This window comes from Danio aesculapii, chromosome 15, assembly GCF_903798145.1.
Source record: "Danio aesculapii chromosome 15, fDanAes4.1, whole genome shotgun sequence".
Lineage (NCBI taxonomy): Eukaryota > Metazoa > Chordata > Actinopteri > Cypriniformes > Danionidae > Danio > Danio aesculapii.
In genome coordinates, this window is record NC_079449.1 from 15,330,394 (window position 1) to 15,349,619 (window position 19,226).

Sequence of the window (19,226 nt, forward strand, 5' to 3'; positions counted from 1 at the left end):
AACAAACAAGAGGTGCAAGAGAAGATCACATGCGGTTTCATGTATAATTCATAGTGCAGAATAAATAAAACCTCTTGCTGGTGAATACATATTTTATTAGTATGTGTGTGGGAACTATCACAAGGAATTGAGTATCGATTAAAGACTCATTCACACCAAAACCAAACCAATTCGTAATAATATTTGGTTTATTTCAAGTGTGTGCCCTGCAGTTTTGTCATCGTCCACTTTAAATATTTAAATTCTTACAAGTAGGAAGTATTCTCATTGGTTGTAAATGTTTTAATGGTTATCAACAGAAAAAAATCTGATATGCTCTGAAAAAATAAGTGATTTCAATATCATTCATTTAAGTTGCTACAGTTTTAGTTGTAAGCTCTGCTATTTTTTCGAATTGTTGTCAATTATTTATTTTTATTTTGTTCGATTGTTGTTCTACATGTGTACAAAACTTAAAGCACCAGTGCAGCTCAAACTAAATCGACGTCGTTTCAAAGAAAATTAGGCCAAAACTAGGGCTGAGCCGATAAACAATATTCTCGAATTGTGATCAAATTTATGTCAATAACAATAATAAGATCTGGACGTTTTTACTCTATAATGATCTAATAGCCAATCGCATAGCAGAAATGTGTAACAATGGGAATCTAAAAGTATGTTGATATTAGAGATGTACCGAATGTTTGGCTACCGAAAATGTATCGGCCTAAAATATGTTATGCCATTTAATAATTTTCACATTTTTTTGGCTTCAGTCATTGTTGGGGTACTTTTTTAAATCTGGAAGCATTAACAACATATATCGAAATATATACTGTTATCGTTTAATATGAAAAATAATTATCACGATTGCATTTTTTGCCCTGTCGCCCAGCCCTAGCCAAAACAAAAGTTTGTGATTAAAGCTTTTCTCTTTCTTCCATTAGTATGATGATGATGTAATAGGTAGGCATTGCTCTGAGGCCCTGCTCTTTTCTGGTTAATTTCTTGCATTCTAAAGAAAATGCTGGGTTGTTTTAAAATAACGTTGGGTCAAATAAGCACAAACCCAACCATTGGGTTAAAAAGTGCCATTTAAAGTCCATGTGAAATTTAAATTTATAATGTTTATTTTGCTAGCACATATTGTTATTTAGAAGAATGATTAATCCATGCAAGTTAATCCACTGATCGATTGTTTTGGTAATTCTTCAGTTCAAGTCTGACCATTTGCTTCTGTGTTTGGAGTAATGATTCTTCTCTGTTGATATCAGTTTGATAGCTTCAGCCACAATATTTCAACCCAGGCTCATTCTGATTACGTACCCCTATATACATTTCAGGAGAGCACCAAATACATCCAAGGAGCTACATTTATTTTGCAGTTATGTTTTCACCAATCCACCAGTGGCCACTGTGTATGCTTTTTTCAGATCTCAAATTTCTCTCGCGAGTGCCATTTGCGCCTGCTGTTCTCATGTATATCCACCAGAGGCTGCTGTCAACTGACTGACCAACTGACTGATCCCTCCACCCTAACCCTTCCCCTTCCCAAAACCCAACCAACAGAGTTTTAAAAAGCACCGATTGACCCGCCCACCCTTTCCCTAAACGCAACCGCAGTATTTTAAAAAGCAATCCAGCAAAAAGGAAAGCCCCCTGATTTGTACCACGTTTTCAGATTTGACCACATTCTCACCGCTATTTACTTGTTTATTTTATGCCTTCTGTTTTGGTCTTACCTGCTTTCTGGAATCGTTCTACACCGGACTCAACCCTTGTTGTCGCGTACAACTCTGCTCTGTGTGTTAAGTCCGCCGACGTACGTGTCGAGCTATCAGACAAACTGGTAACAGCGGAAAAGCCGTCCATACAGAGGTAATCGGTCAGCTGGTAAGCGTGAAAAGGAACAGCGTCATACTGCCCTGTAGCATTCGTTTTAAGATAAAATGCAGCCATGAATAGCTCTGGCTACATAATTCATGATCTCCAGGCTACATTTTCAGAATGAGCCTGCCGTTTAGTTTGCTATGAGGGAATGATGCACAAAAAGTACATCAAAGTAATTGAAGTACATCAAAAAAACTTAAATAAATGTCTTAGCAACTTGTGGTTCACGTGGACTTTAAATTAAATAGATATGAATGGAAATATAAATGGAATAGCCAAATGTTGGCTTTGTCCATATTTGATTTAACATTAGATTTCATTAATCCAATATTGTGTATATTCAATCCATTGAGATTATAGATAAGTGTACAACACGAACATAAAAAACATTGTTAAAAATAATGAAATAAATGATCAGGGGCAATTAATAGTTATCCGGAGTTTACTCAAGAGCTTCATTTGCCTATACTTCACCCACCACTGGCTAGTTTGCACCTTACAGATTAAAGTTTGTTATATTCACACACATGCAGACTATAGGTTCTGTTTAGACAGAGGATAAGAGTTTGATGGGGTTTTTGCCAAAACAAGCAACCCCAGTGGGTTTGTGTAGACAGTCATTCGCATTGTGACTGCAGCTTACGTCACTGCTTCCTCTGCAAGTCCTCCTAAAGTCTAGCCAGAATAATCTCCTCCTTGATATCAACCAAAAAGATGCAGGAATCTTCAATGCAGAAGAAATGATAGCATGGAGCCATGAGCGCAGGGCTTCCTGTCAAAGGCTTTGATCAGGAACATGACCCGCTTGACCCCATTACAGAGCACAGGACCAGACAGCGACTAAAGGCTTGCGTTAAATAGGCTCAAATATTTTTAAACGAGGAATTTCGGCAATCTGAAAAGTCCATGTGGTTTCAATTGCGTAGCTTGACGCTGGTTGAGAATGCAGAGACACCAGCTTGGCTACTGTGCAAAATGTGCTGCCTGGCCGAAGTCCCATTGGATTTTCTTGACGCTGGAGCTCGACCATCTGTATGGCATTCATATTCTCGCTGGCAAACGTTGAGGGCTTGCGCTGTAATTCTGTGAAACTAATTACTTCACATAAGCACTCGTAGATTCACATCTGGGCTGGCGTATTTCTTTCACCGTATCCATTTCGGGTTTAATCTTAGAAATCAGTTTATTTAATGAGACGTTTGGAACCGTTGCAAATGTATCGAGCTATGATTCATTGCTTTCTGGTTGTTTCATTGCAGTGAAAGCAATGGTAAACTGTTATGAAATGTTTCTAAATATGTGCGATTTTGAGGACATGAAGTTTATAGATAAAAGAAACCGTCAGATTGTCTCTGAATATTAGTCGGGTTTCCATCGTAAGAATCATTTCAAAAAGCAAATTAAGCCCCAGTCAGATCACACAATTTTTAATGTCGATTACGAAAGTGTTATTGTCGATTACGAACTATGTTAGATTATGTGAATTTTTTTATTTTTTATTTATTTTTTTATTTATAAAATCTTGACTTGTCGTGGGTAACAAATGTGCCAGACTACACATTCCTTCATGATCATTCATCCCATGACATCTACGACGAGCGTTATTTCCCAAAGCAGTCGCAAGTGTTGCTATAACAATGTTTCCTTTCTCAATTTCAGTTTTTTTATTTTATCTTATTTCAATCTCAATAAACACTGATGCTTGCAGACAACTAATAACTACATTATTTAATGGCATTCCTTATGACATGGATAGGATCAAACTTATGATTCCTTTTTAATATTGAGATATTTTCTTTGAAATCTAAATGAATATTTTCCTGCCATAAGTTTCTTATTAAACACGGCTGAACTTGCATTGAGTGAGGAGAAAAGAAACCACTTCAGCACCAATGAAAAATCAGATGCTCAAGACATAATCTTTAAAATCATGACATATTAAAAAATTTGCTAATATATAACTGAGGTTTGTGATACAATCACAGTGAAGCATTCATTAAGTCTTTATTTTCCTTAGAGCGAAACAAATCATCCACTCGTATAGTTGAGTAGTGGACAGGCACAAACAAAAATAATTTGTATAAAAATAAAAAAAATTTCTTGGAAAAAAATATTGTTTTGAAATGATTTTCGTTTGGTATAATTTATATCTTAATTTTAAATGCATTTTTTTGGTCAGTTACCTACTAGATAAACAAGAAAAATGAATAACATCTGAGGTGAAGTGCTTCAAAACAAGTCTGCTATATGCGCCAAAACACAAATTGCTGAGAGATTGTATTGGTTTGTTAAATAAACCAATAATCTAGCCTAAATAAAATTAAAGTGAAATATTTACAGTTGTTTCCCTGTGATGAGTTGCAGCCGAAAAAGAAAATGAATGAATGAATATTTACAATTTCAGAGAAGCCTATATTATATATTAAACTGTTTTTACTATTAATGACAAATTTAAATAAGCAGGACATGCTTTTGCAATGTATTCGCAGCACTGGACATGTTCCCTGATTACCTTGGAAAAACAAACTCTGTTGTAAGGCTGAGAGAACTCAGAAACTCGCTGTGAGAATGAAGATGTCTGCATATTTGTCAGATAAAATTGCTTAAAACACCTTAATATTGAGTCAAATTTGCATTACTAATAGCCCCTTTCACACATACTGTACAGAACTTGCGGGGAATTTTTCTTGAAAAAGATCCTGTGTAAATAGGCCCTTTTTGAAAATACCAGAAAAGTAGTTCAGGCAATTTTCCAGAAAGAGAAGTTGTAACATTACTGGTAATTTGCCAGAATGTTGCTCTGTGTGAATGCAGAAGGAAAATTGCCAGAAAGAGCGCATTCACGCAGAATGTGTTGACGTGAGACGTCTACTCCAGCCAATCAGAACATTGAGATGGATTCACATCCACACTGTTTATAAAAATAAAAGCCCTTGAATAGTTTTCCAGACACATTTAGCTGCTAAATTGTTAATATCCTCATGATAAACCTCTGTTTGTTAACCTTCAAGCTCTGCTTCAGTCGCTTCACGTGTGTGCATGTGAAGCAGCCAGTGAGCGCCGACACACACATATATGTACATCTTGACACACAAAAGTGTTCCTTCATATGTTTTTATTGAAGTTGTTCACAGTATTTATCCATCCAGAGTTTGTAATGTAATCAGATGTTTACAAATACAAGCGCAGCTATTTAGAGGCCATTTCTAGTTAATGATGTCAGAATTTACCTGTATTTTGGAACGAATGTGTGAATGGTCTTTTCCAGAAAAATTCCTGAACGTCCGCACCTGTGTGAACAGCACTTTTTTTTAATATACCGGTAAGGTCGTTCCGGAAATTTTCTGGATATTTACTGGTATCACTGTGTGAAAGGGACTAATGATTGATCTTATCCACACATGACCCACCCATAAGTAAATTTGCAGCCTATTTTTTGATTTCCTGGCTAGCACATTAACGGCAGCACATCTGAGATAACCGAGAAATTATGTGCTCCTATTGACCAGTGTCACCCACGTGACGGAAATCGTCGTTAAGAACAGGAATAAAATTAAACATGCTAGACTTTCTGCAATAGTATCGTGAGGCGTCACAAGCATGGTATCGGTTGTCGTGAACTATGCCACATTACACTGGAAGAAACAATTGAATATTGTGTTACGACACCCATTTTTCATTTATGAATCCCCTCGACGCCCTACGTCAAGGAAATCATGCCAAAATCGTGACAAATTCGTGTGATCTGACTGGGGCTTCAGATGCATTTCCATTAAGTTTTTAGAGTGGCTGACTGTAGTATTGGTAACCAAGTAACCAACAGTAAACAAGGCAAGCTTACTGGAAACAGCTGATTAGTCATGTAGGTGTTGTGTTCGCGATGTCAGAGTTTATTCGGCAAATGCGTTTCCATCTCCCAGTATTTACCTTTACTTTTTAAGAAGTTGAGTGAGCAAAAAAATAATAGAATGAACAGATTTTTAATTGAAAAACTACAAATCTTGAAAAACAAATTGTAGATTTGTAGATCTCTGGAGGGTCGAATAACATTGATCGTCACTGCAGACTGCTTGAAATGCAACATGACAGCAGAGAAAGCTGCTTCTGCCTTGGCTTATCAAGGTTGTGCTGACCGCTTGCTTGGTGTTTTTGCTCCGTAGACTGGTTTTGTAATGGAAAGGCTGTGCTGAAGTTTAAAGTGACGGGTCTCTCAGCTGCTGACAGACAGGAGATCAAGGGCTCAGATCAGGCAGCTGGAGCACTGATGAAGACAGACAGTTGCTGAGGTGGACGGACACGGCCTGAGTCTGCGCTAGTAAATGGACAGCAGTCTGTGTGTTGGACAAATGAAGCTGAGAATAGAAAGCTGCAGGTCATCATTTAGGTGGTGTTATCTTGAAAGCTTTAGAAGCATGCAGACCTGAAGAGGAAGGCTAGTTAAGAAGCATTCTTCTGTATTTGTGTAATGTAAAAGTCTGTTATACATATTTATTTGATATATTATACAGTATTATGCAGTAAGTTGTCAAAATTATTAGCCCTCCTGTGAAATTTGTATTTTTTTTATCACTTAAAATGTTTCCCAAGTGCTGTTTAACGTACTAAAGATTTTTTAACGCTTTTAAAAATATAATAGTTTTAGTTAATTTGTAATAGTTAAATTGTTTTGTCTTTGCCATGATGACAGTACATATTTTTTTAAATTATTTTACAAGATACTACTTAGCAGGCGCACAACGTCATAAGACATTAATATTAGGTTAGATTTAGGTTGTGATGTCAGGTGACCAAAATTCAACGTCTAGCCAGAGACTAAGGATGTTATTTTGATGTCCAATAATTTCAAATGATATTTTAGGTTGTGTTGGAAAGTGAGCAAAAGTCATAGTGGTAATGTCCACACAACGTCAAGCTGTAACATCATTGATATTTGGTTGATTTTAGGTTGGACGTTAGACATTAGCTATGTTTCTTTCCAAATAAGTGAATTAAATTTATGCACAAAACTGGAATATTGCATAAAAGACATGCAAATATAGCAGCGTTTCCATCCAATGAGTAAGAGAGAACAAAATCGTCATTTCCTGATTAGCTGGTGCCAAATATCGATAGTCAAAATGGAATTTGCTGTGGTTTAATTAATAAATGACTTGCACCTCAGAAGACAGTATGTCGATATGCAATAATAATATGCAATAAAAATTAATAATACAATAGCACTAATACTGAAATTGTTAATGCATTTTAGAATGACCAAAACATCACTGTTACCCTGATGAAGGCAGTTATTTGCGTAAGCCCATGCAGTTTTAAGCATTAGTCATGTGAATAAAGGCTTTTTAATATTTTTCCACATTTTCCGAGTGCGTTGAACTGATATTTGCCGTTTATTTTGATGAATCCCTTACCCAAAGAGCACCGACACATTATTTAAGCTACCCCTGAGAACTTTTTGTTTGATTTTGGATGAAAACAACATTTCAGATGTTTTACAATGTGCTCAGCCTGCTGGCTTATCCATTTACATGTTTTATCATCACATGATCTCTTATAACAAAATCATATGACTTTTTTAATGCGCATACTGGAATTTGTTCAGTAAAAGTGTTTCCATTGTAGTTTATGCGCATCTTTTCTTATCAAATAAAAAGTTCATCCTACTCAGTTTTGCGCATGTTTTTAATGTGCATTTTGAAAATGTATGCGCATCATATCGTTTCCATCAATCCATTTTTTATGCGCATATCCAAAATCCACATAATAATAGGTGAATGGAAACGTAGCTATTGATGTTGACCTGACGTTGGGTTCAGACGTCAACCCGATTTTCATTTTCAAACAAAATGCAATATCCCACGACGTTGGAATATCACGTCAATCTGACGTCATGTCAACATCCTGTGCCTGCTGGGTAGTATTCAGCTTAAAGTGTAATATAAAGGCTTAGTTAGGTTACCTAGGCAAATTAGGTTAATTTGGCAAGTCATTGGATAACAGGGGTTTGTTCTGTAGCCAATCAAAAAAAAAAAAAATCTGTGATAATTGAATGCTATAATAATATTATTTATTTATAATAATTAAGGTGGCTAGTAATATTGACCCTAAAAATTAAAAATAAAAACATAAAAACTGATTTTTTTTTTCCAGCCAAAGTAAAATAAATAAGACTTTCTCCAAAAGATTAAATATTAATGGACATACTTTGAAAATTTTCTTGCTCCATTTAAAAATACTTAGCAAGTATTTGAAATAATATTTTTTAAACAATTATATAATAAATAAACCAAGTAAATAGTTTATATTAAATAATTAACAAATAATAATTATATATTATTAAATATTATTTAGTATTTTATTTAGATAGAATTTTTTCTTGAAATATATATGTGTGCATTATTCTGATCATATATTTTAAAACTGTTAATAAATTCTAAAATTAATAATCAGCTAAATTTAACATTAGCTAAATCTCCTACAAGCTCCAACCAATTCCTAGTCTTTTCTTTCAGTGATCAGACAGTCATATCGCCAAGCCAGGCATTCCAGTGCAGATCCTGCAAGAGGGGAAATGTTTGGCCCTGACCTCTGACCTTTGACACGTAAGCTGAGGCACAGCAGATGAGCTGCGTGCTCTTTCCCATCAGATGACTCCATTACTGACTACAGCTCACACGCATTAACACTCACCTTGATAAAGACTACTCTACTACCTGGCTCATGACTGGCTGATCGCAAAACGTAACTGCACTGCTCAGCTGAAGGAGACATATTATGCTCCTTTATGTAAGATGTAAAATAGATCTCTGGCATCCCCAGAATGTGTCTGTAAAGGTTCAACACAGATTCTTTTATTTTAGCTTGTTAAATTTTAGCAGTTTTTGTGCAGGTAGCTTTAAATGCAAATGAGCTGCTGCTTTCCTGAAGAGGGTGGAGCCTTTACGTGTTATTCTGACTCTCCACAAACAACAAAATAAGTGACTCTCACTTCTACACTGAACTAGGACTTTTCTGAATGGTTAGTGGATACATTTATGTATTGTTGTAGAGTAAAGTTGATTAAACCATCGATAAGCATGTTACTCCACTATTCTCATGAACTGGACTTTAATAAAATTAAATAAATATTACACTGTCAGTACAATTCTCTTAACTTGACAAACTCCTGTTTATAGAGTTTAAACTTTGAATACAGTCAAGATAATGGCAACTTTAGCCACATTAGCCGTAATGCATGTTAACAAGCTATTTCAGATATAGGGCATTTGAAAACATTCTGAAAATATGAAGTCATCCTTAAGTTTTCGTATGAAGTTAGAGCAATAAGGGTGTACTCACACTTGGTACAGTTGCCTCGAACCGTTGAGTCGAAGTATGCTTGTCCCCTCTTTCCCCTCCCTTCTCCCAGGCGGCTTGCACTAACACTGCATTTTACCTTCCAAGCCGGAGCACGCTTATGTCACTGATGATGCCATTGATCAGTTTAACAGGAAGAGAAGAACTCTCTCTCTCTCAGAACAATGGACATTGCTTTAGTTATATCATTTTGTATAATTTTTAGTCGTTTGGGATGCAGTGACACACAGTCAGATATTTTACGGAAAATATCCACCACTTTTGATGCTCATAAATTATCATAAATGTGCTGCATGTATTAGGAGGTTTGCTGAAGGTGGCAGCTGATGTGCAGCTAAGGGTTTGTATCTTTGATAAACTCTGACAGGCCATGTTCATTGAAAAGCAAGAATGAGTATTAAATCCTTATAAAACAGTCCCTTAAAAGTGACATCGCGTCTTGAGTTTCAAGCTCAGGCATGCTTTGCACTCATACTACAAGCGTACCGTGTCAAAGCCCAACCGAACCGCACTCTGGCACACCTCTTCCAACCAGGCCAGGGCCAGCCAACTGAACCACACCTGGGCCTGATTCAGAACACTCACACTTGTCAAACGAACCAGGAAACGCGCTCGGGCACGGTTCGGATAGCCTAATGGGAGTACACTCTAGGCATTGACCCATCCTTCAGAACAATGTTGAACTGAACTTCTTGTGGAAGCAGTCTGGCATAAAATATTTGTAAATTGTATATTTACCCCAATATATAACACTTTATCAATGTTCTTCAGCACATTTCATTCAAGTCTTTAATTGTACGATATTAGGAGTCTATGGAGGCTCTTACAGTTGTTGATGCATCTACCAACAGAACATTTTTCAATACAGGTTGATTAAAAATACATGTTTCAGCCTACTTATAGTACAACTGCAAGAAACTGTAATTAAACATACATTTGCAGTCTCTAGGTAAAATGAAAGCTACATGACAGCATGACGCCAACAACTTCTTTTCCTTTTCACACTAATGATATATACAGGGGCATATCATTTATAAATAAAGGGTTATTTTCCTTTAAATACAACAAAACAACTTAACAATGTCTATAATTTGTAACCGAATATTTGCCTCACCCGTCTATCTCAATATAGACAACTTTTCTTGCATGGTCAGTTTGCCTGGTAGCTCAGTTTGTGCGGTGTTGTTCTTGTCATACAGATCGCTTGAGTTTCCAAGTCTGATGAGGAACGATTTCACAAAACACGAAAAAGTAAAATCAAGGTAAACCTACATGGTCGCAGCGCACTTTATTTTCTCATGCTCGTTTTTGAAAAAGCTGTTGACTAGGTTTAGGTAAGGGTTTAGGTTAGTGGTTCGCTAGGTCATCTGTGCGACAAGCCCCACCTTCTAGACATGCGCAAAAACGACATGTAACTGAAACGCATAACAAAACATACCCTAGGTAACATATCTTACATTCGAAAAACATGGATTTGTTATCTGAATCGTGCAACCAAACCCACCCGAAGCAATGTATTTTACGTTATGCAAAAGTGTAAGCCAATGTACGTATTTCCAATGAGCCTAGCTTTTCTTAATGCTCTTTTTCACATTTTCTTGGTTTATAGAGGCACCGAGGACCTGATTATAGGTAAAGAGTTTCATGCTGAGGAAGGGCAGACATACGGTGAACACTGACGGCTTATTTAATTACGGGCCTCTGTGGGCTCCATTTTGCTCTCAGCATGGCATCATCATCATGACAGAGAGTAGAGTGCTTTGTGTGACAGCGTTTCTGTCTGTAATGTGAAGAAATGATCCAAACTGAGAATTTCTTGGATGGAAAAGGTGATGCGAAAAGGTATAGTTTAATGGAGAAATAGTCTGACCTTGTATAATTTAACTCATGTTATTATCAAAATCATTATCATTATCTATTCACCCGAAATTTAGCTTTAGGTTTAGCTTTGCTTTAAAATCTGATATATATTGTTCCTGTATAGCATATGTTTTTGTTCATTGTTTTGTTCACTTTTAAGTTGCCTTCTATATCAAATCTTTTTCTTGTTACTGTACCAGATCCTAGTCAATTAATTGATTATAAGTTCCAAAAGTTGGTTCAGAATTTGGAAATTATATTTCTCATTTTATTTCCCATGGGCTTGGATTGATCTGCAAACTGTACAGTCAATAAATAATAAAATAATAAAAATTATTACTGCTGCTTGTTCAAACCACCCGTTTAAAATGAGCTAAAACAACACAATTCTTGTAATTTTTTTTGCCAATTTATTTGTTTTATGTTCAGTTCACTTAAATTTGCAAACCATTAAGTTAACTTAAGTGTTTTATGTTGGGACAACATGAAGGAATTGTATTGGTCTAACTACCTGGTTAGGGAATTTGTAGTTTCCAGCATGCTTTGCATGGGGTTGAATTAAGAGAGTAAAATGTTGACAATAAAAGTAATCTTAGGTGTTTAAAGTTAATAGTAAGACTTGTTAGAGTTTAATCTTCACTTTAGTTTGAAGATTTAGAAGATATTCATGTAATGCTTTGAGTTTTGAGGTTGGGTGTTGGCAGCTTAATTAGCAAAAATGCAGTTTGTTGCTTTGCTCAGTGAGCAATAACTGTCCTTAAATTAGTTCTGAGATTAATCTCAGTCGTAATCAACATGTAACTCATGAAATAAAAAAATGTCTCTTTTAGTTAGTTTAGGATAACTTCAAATAAATCAAAACTAAGAAACTTCTAAATGTACGTCACATAATAGTCATAGATAATATTATCAGACTTTTGAGTTTAAGTTAAATAAAAATACAAATGTATTTAAACTTTTATTTGATAAAATCATGTTGGACCAACTCAATTGCATTCAATTATGTAAATAGTTGTTTTGTAGTTGGTGCTAAACAAATTTATTGGATGGAAATCCTGCACTCAATTAAACTGAGTTCATCCTATGAGTTATTTTTTTTGAGTGTAGATAAAGTCACTACATTCAACGCAATCTCACTGCAATTCCTAACTTTTTGATTTAATAGCTAATTTACATTAATTATTACAATCTCGTTTATACATTTTTAGTATGATCTTCTCGATTTGAGTCTTGTGCATGCTTCATTTGCTTCATCTTATTTAAAGTAATCATTATTCTGTTTTGTGGCAACTTTCATGTAGTGCTATCATCTCACTGTTAAGTCTCAATGGGACTCACTCAGGCTAAATAAAGGATATTATAAATAAATAATCTTAGGTATTTATATATGTAGGCGTATTAATTTTATTGTTATTAAATTGCTATATTTATAACAATATAGCATATCACCTGTAAATCGTTAGTTGTATATTTTATCAATAATGTTAATATATTATGTATTCGATAGCTTAATATAGTTTTTTTTTTTTTGCTGGGAAAAATTATAGTGTTTTTTTGGAGAGGTTTGACGGTGAGCTGTGAAATGAAGTCCTGCAGCGGTGAGAGTGATGAATGAGAGAGAGAGAGAGAGAGAGAGAGAGAGAGAGAGAGAGAGAGAGAGAGAGAGAGAGAGAGAGAGAGGAGAGAGAGAGAGAGAGAGAGAGAGAGAGAGAGAGAGAGAGAGAGAGAGAGAGAGTATGTGTGTGTCTGTGTGTGAGAGAGTGTGTGTAAGAGAGAGCGAGAGAGAGAGAGAGAGAGGGAGAGAGAGAGTGGTCGTATGTTACGAGCTGGAGGAGAAACTTCAAACAAACCCACATCTGTAGTGAAACACGGCGGCTCCAGAGAGCGAGTGCGCGCGTCTCTCTCACCAAAAGCGTGCCTCAAACTGGATTATCCGGGAGATTATTACCACATTATTCATTTCTTCGATATGCACTTATTTTTCGGAAAAGTTCTTAAGTGCGGTCTGTGGCTGCGAGGCAGGTGAAGAAGCGGTCTTGGAGATTTAACAGGAGTTCGGGCGCGAGTCGCTGATTGATTATTATGAGCGCGGACTGACGATGACAGCGAAACGAAAGTCTCTCACACTGACACTCAGACGATCTTTCAGCGAGCAACTCCGTGAATCCACGACCAAAGCCTGGGATTTACTGTGGAAAAGTGTCAGAGAGAGACGACTTGCAGGTTAGTGACACTGAAGGAAAAGTTCACGCTCACGGAGTTGTGTGGCGCTCGTGTGAAATGACAGTGATATGATGACGTGCACAATGTGGGATTAGCGAAGTTTGTGTTTGTTTACTTTGTGTGTGTGTGTGTGTGTTATCGATACAGTGTGGCGAAAATGTGACAACTAGACCCAATACAAATATTTTTTTCAGAGTAGGTTCATTTTTAAAAGTCAGTGTCAGGCACAAACCTTTAAATTCTTGACTACTAAAAGAATGAAATATTTGAAGAGTTCAGATGCAAAAACCTCTTAACGGTATCTGAAATTTTCTCCTAAAATGACCATTTTCCCCAGCTTCCTATGTTTAATTTCAATTATTTCACTTTAAATGCAATGAAAATAACTTGTTTGTCACTATAAAAGTAACATTTCTGAGCCTACACACAAGAGTCGAAGCAAAATGCTAATTTTAGAAGAAATATCCAACGGCATTTAGAGGTTATTGCATCTAAACTCTTCATTTTTCAACTCTTACAAAAACAGAGATACAGTCCTTTTACGTCATCAATGGAACCTGTCATCAAACAGCCTATACTATTATTCTCTTTATTCCAGACTCTAGGTCTAATAGTACAAAAGACAAACAAAATAATACAAACCACACAATGTACGTTTAAAAAGACAGTTATGTCACTATTTCATCAAAGCCTAGGGTTTATCAACTTTACAATGCTATTCTAAGAATTCTCCAATCGAGAAAATTGCTTTTAATTTGCCAAAATAAAGAGTAAATGTACATTACTAATAAAAAAAACGGGGTTTTATTATATTTAAATTAGAAAATTGACAAAATGGGTTCATGAAATATACTTGATGATCTATGCTTAATATTGTAATGATTGTTGGAATAAGCTAAGCATTTATCATTTTATCCATACACTTTTTAGATATTTTTGGAGTTTTAGAATTGTCTTCACAAAATTTCTTGTGAACGCTGCATTTATTATGATAATAGAATTATTATGGTGATAAAAACAGTAAATATTATATATACAAAATATATTTAGAAATATTCAAGCTATGTATAATACTACCCAACAGACACATAACAACATAAGATGTTAATATTAGGTTAGATTTAGGTTGCCAGCGTCTAAGGACAATGTTATTTTCACATCCAATAACAACGTGAAATGACGTTGATTTTAGGTTGTGTTGGGAAGTGACCAAAATCCAACGTCGAACCAACATCTTAAACCAACGTAATTTTGATGTCAAATACTGACATTTATTCATCTGGTATGGCAATCAAAATCCAACGTCTGTTAGACGTCATAATGGTTATGTCCACACAACGTCAAACTGAAACATCAATAGATGTTAATATTTGGTTGTTTTTATGTTGCATTGGAAAGTAACCAAAATGCAACATCTGTCCAACATTGGACACTGACGTCAGTCTGATGTTGGGTTCTGACGTCAACCCGATTTTCATTTGCAAACAAAATGCAACGTCCCCCAACGTTGGGCTACAACATCAATCTGATATTATGTTGACATCCTGTGCCTGCTGGGTATATTTTCTTATAGACAGCAACTTCATTCTTTCGTTCTTCTTTGGAGTTTGAATCATCACTAAGTCAAAAGTTTTAAATGTTAGGATTAATAATTTATTATTGTGATTAAAAGATGTAGCTTCTTTTTTTCCACTAAGGCTGCATTTGTTTGATCAAAAATACAATATAAACCATAACAATAATCTATGTGAAGGTATTGTAATATTTTAATCGGAATGAATTTACATGGTAAAGTTAAGTACTTCAAATAATATTTCACAATTTTGCCATTATTTGTTGTGTTTTCTAGCTAATATGTGCATTCTTAGATAGAAAAGACTTTAGCTACATTAAAACATTACAAATCTTAATGTTTGCAAACAATTGATCAGCATTCTACTGGCAGTTTAATTATTGTTATATTTATAGTGAAATTCTTCAAGTACAAGCTTGTAGCCAGCCTTACTTTTTCCTAGTTATTCGCCTCTTTTTTCTATTTAATTATGTGGTTTAAATAGGTTGCATTTTAGTGACGTTTTACACACTATTCTTTTGCTGGATTACCTTGTTAGATGGTCATCAAACCAGACTTTTTGATGTACCAAAAACATTTCCTAAATATTTAGAATAAAGAAATATGAGTACAATACAATACTTATTTTTTTAAAATACAAATTTATTACATCATATATCATTCGAAAAAAGTAATCTGTTAAAGTTTTAAATGAAAAACTGTAGCCTATTGACATTTAACTATCTTTAATTTAAATAGCAAACTGGCCAGCTCATTTAACTTTCCTCAGTCATGCTGAAGTGACAGCCAACACATGATTCCACTTGGTGTTAAAGTCTTCTTCGAAGGATTATTTTCACAATTTATTAAGGCAAAGCAGTTAAAATAGGACAAATGAGCTCATGTATGGGACAAATTCTGGACTTTTGTTAGTGAGGAGGTGGGTCTTTTAAACCACCCGAACCCCCTCTGGCTACGGGCCTTAAGTATCCCTTTAACTGGCATATATGCAACATTTTAAGGAACTACTGTTTACTACTATTAACTCTTGATGATGTATTCAGACATTTCACAGCATGGTTTGACCACTAGATGTCAGTCAATACAATGCTGTTGAAATATAGTGGAAAACACTAATCACTCTTCATATTATAATTTCACTTTTGCTGTTGGAATGCTTTATGGTTTTCTATCTGTTGTTTTATTGGACAGTAATTGAAAGCTTGCAGTTACTAGAGCTAGACCTTTAGCAGCTCGTGTATTTGTCTTGTTCAAGGCTCTTTGTTTATTTGGGCTCACGATCGGAGTGGTGATGAAATGTTGAGGCATTGCTGGCGTGCTTATCACGTTCTTTTCCATATATGTATTTCAGGGTTGTGCTGTGTGCTATGTAGGTGGCAGTCATGTGCGCAGCCTGTTTATTCACATGCCAAACAATGAGGAGCTTTTTGAGGCATGACGGTGGAGAGATCAGTGCGGCTCCCAAGAGGGATATATTTCAGTCTGACTTGAGCCTCTATTAAAAGTTCAAGCATGAAGGATGTTCTGGCAGAAAGAGCTCCACCTTTCAGTTTTGTCCTGCACAACAAAGTTTGCCGTTCAAAGCTTTAGTTGTTTTGAGCGGACTATTTATATTCTAGTGTGCAGATGTTTGGGGTTGGTATGATACAGTATGTGTGAATTAGTGATAAGTGTCAATTTTTGGAAATTGATATTTATGCATTATCAGGATGTTCTTAGCAATGTACATTAATAATCAAAAAATATTTGTTATTATATTTAAAGTAAAAATATGACTAAATGTCTTCATGAAATATACTTAAGGATCATTGCTTAATATTCTAATGAATAACCATTTATCATTCATACAGTATCACATTTCATATATTTTTTGAGTTTTAGATTCTTCTTGACAAAAATCTTGCGAAGGCTGCATTTATTATGATAATAGAATTATTATGGCGATTTATATATATATATATATATATATATATATATATATATATATATATATATATATATATATATATATATATATATATATATATATATATATATATATATATATATATATATATATATATAAGCAAAAGCAATATCATCAGACGATATTACAATATGCACTCACCGGCAACTTTATTAGGTACACCTGTCCAGCAGCTCGTTAACGCAAATATCTAATCAGCCAATCACATGGCAGCAACTCAATGCATTTAGGCAAGTAGACATGGTCAAGACGATCTGCTGCAGTTTAAACCGAGCATCAAAATGGGGAAGAAAGATGATTTAAGTTACTTTGAACATGGCATGGTTGTTGGTGCCAGACGGGCTGGTCATGGTATTTCAGAAACTGCTGATCTACTGGGATTTTCATGCACAACCATCTTTAGGGTTTACAGAGAATGGTCCAAAAAAGAGAAAATATGCAGTAAGCAGCAGTTCTGTAGGCACAAGCGCCTTGTTGATGCCGGAGGTCAGAGGAGAATGGCCAGACTGGTTTGAGCTGATAGAAAGGCAACAGTGACTCAAATAACCACTCGTTATAACCGAGGTATGTAGAATAGCATCTCTGAATGCACAACATGTCCAACCTTGAGGCATATAGGCTACAGTAGCAGAAGACCACACCGGGTGCCACTCCTGTCAGATAAAACAAGAAACTGAGGCTACAATTCGCACAGGCTTACCAAAATTGGACAATAGAAGATTGGAAAAACGTTGCCTGGTATGATGAGTCTCGATTTCTGCTGCGACATTCGGATGGTGGGGTCAGAATTTGGCGTCAACAACATAAAAGCATAGATCCATCCTGCGTTTGTATCAATGGTTCAGGCTGGTGGAGGTGCTGTAATGGTGTGGTGGATATTTTCTTGGCACATTTTGGGCCCATTAGTACCAATTGAGCATTGTGTCAACACCATAAACAACCTAAGTATTGTTGCTGACCATGTCCATCCCTTTATGACCACAGTGTACCCATCCTCTGATGGCTACTTCCAGCAGGATAACACGTCATATCTTAAAGCACGAATCATTTCACACTGGTTTTTACACAAATGGCCTCCACAGTCACCAGATATCTTTGAGATGTGGTAGAACGGGAGATTCACATCATGGATGTGCTGCTGACAAATCTGCACCAACTGTGTGATGCTGTCATGTCAGTATGGACCAAAATCTCTGAGGAATATTTCCAGTACCTTGTTGAATTTATGCCACGAAGGATTAAGGCAGTTCTGAAGACAAAATGGGTCCAACCCGGTACTAGTAAGGTGTACCTAATAAAGTGGCCGGTAGTGTAAATGACCGGTTTTCTATTGTAAAATGATGAAGCTGAATTTGTACAGTAGTATAATTACCATGTTTAATTAGAAATTATTATGATATACTGATTTGGTGCTCAAAATCATCTATTATTTCTATTAACAATGTTGGTGAATAGAAAATGTTAGTGAACAGCAATGACTGCAGATTGAATAATTTTTAATTTTAATGTCTTTGCTGTCTGATTTGATCAGTTTAGCACACATTTTGCTGAATAAAAGTACTCTTTTAGTTTTGAAAAATTTGGAATGGTAGTGAATAGAGGAAAAAATAAGCTATTTTTATTTTTGCAAAATTACTTGACTTTGTTTTAATAATAGCTCGCTAAAAATAGATTAGATAGATAGATAGATAGATAGATAGATAGATATTCCTATAAAATCACTATTTCTTTTTATATAGAGCTTTTTAATTCATCTGGTGAAAATGTTTTCTTATTGCAATATAGCAGAAAAGAAAAATATTGCAATGTCAGTTTTCTCCAATGTCACACAGCCCAAAAATATCACACACTCTTTCTACGATTCTTAAACATCATTCAAATCTCCTGCCCAGCTATTCGCAAAATAATCACTTAACAGCTATCAAGGGCCACAGAAAAGATGGATTACGGCAACATTTAGCCGGTTTTGCCATATAAAGTTACGCTTAAAGAAAAGAACAGATTCCTCAAAGCAGAGAAGACTCATAAAACTGACGCAGCTTTGACATTTTCAATGGGAGATTGAGTTCAAGCAAAATTCAGAGGAGACAGCAGAAACATTTCACCGTCTGCTAGAGCGAATCGTGAGCACCTGCTGGTTTTATCTGGCTCCTGCCCACATTCAGCAGCCCTTCCCAGAAACCCACAGAGTAAATATTATGCCGATAACTTTTCTTTCCACTGGGCTGTGTTGATATCTTCAGCTCTCTCTGAGTTGTGGAGTCGTCAGTTTGTCTCTTTCTGCCTGGAGGACATTTTATTGCACTTGCAAAAACTGAAATCTAAGAAAGTAAAAAAAAAAAATCTTATTTCTATATAAAAAATAAGAATTGTTTTCAGCAA

The 19,226-nt window shown here is 35.5% G+C and overlaps 1 protein-coding gene across 2 annotated transcripts in view; it reads left to right on the forward strand.

Moving 5' to 3' along the window:
- Nucleotides 1–19,226, forward strand: part of stard13b (StAR-related lipid transfer (START) domain containing 13b) — a 176,841-nt gene that overhangs the window by 81,541 nt on the left and 76,074 nt on the right. The window contains exon 1 of one of the 2 annotated variants that reach the window (XM_056473148.1): nucleotides 12,916–13,305. The exons of the other annotated variant lie outside the window; for it this stretch is intronic. Coding sequence (XP_056329123.1) covers nucleotides 13,182–13,305 — 124 coding nt within the window. The 5' untranslated portion in view covers nucleotides 12,916–13,181. Of the gene's footprint in view, nucleotides 1–12,915; nucleotides 13,306–19,226 lie in introns of those variants that run through there. 2 annotated transcript variants of the gene reach the window in all.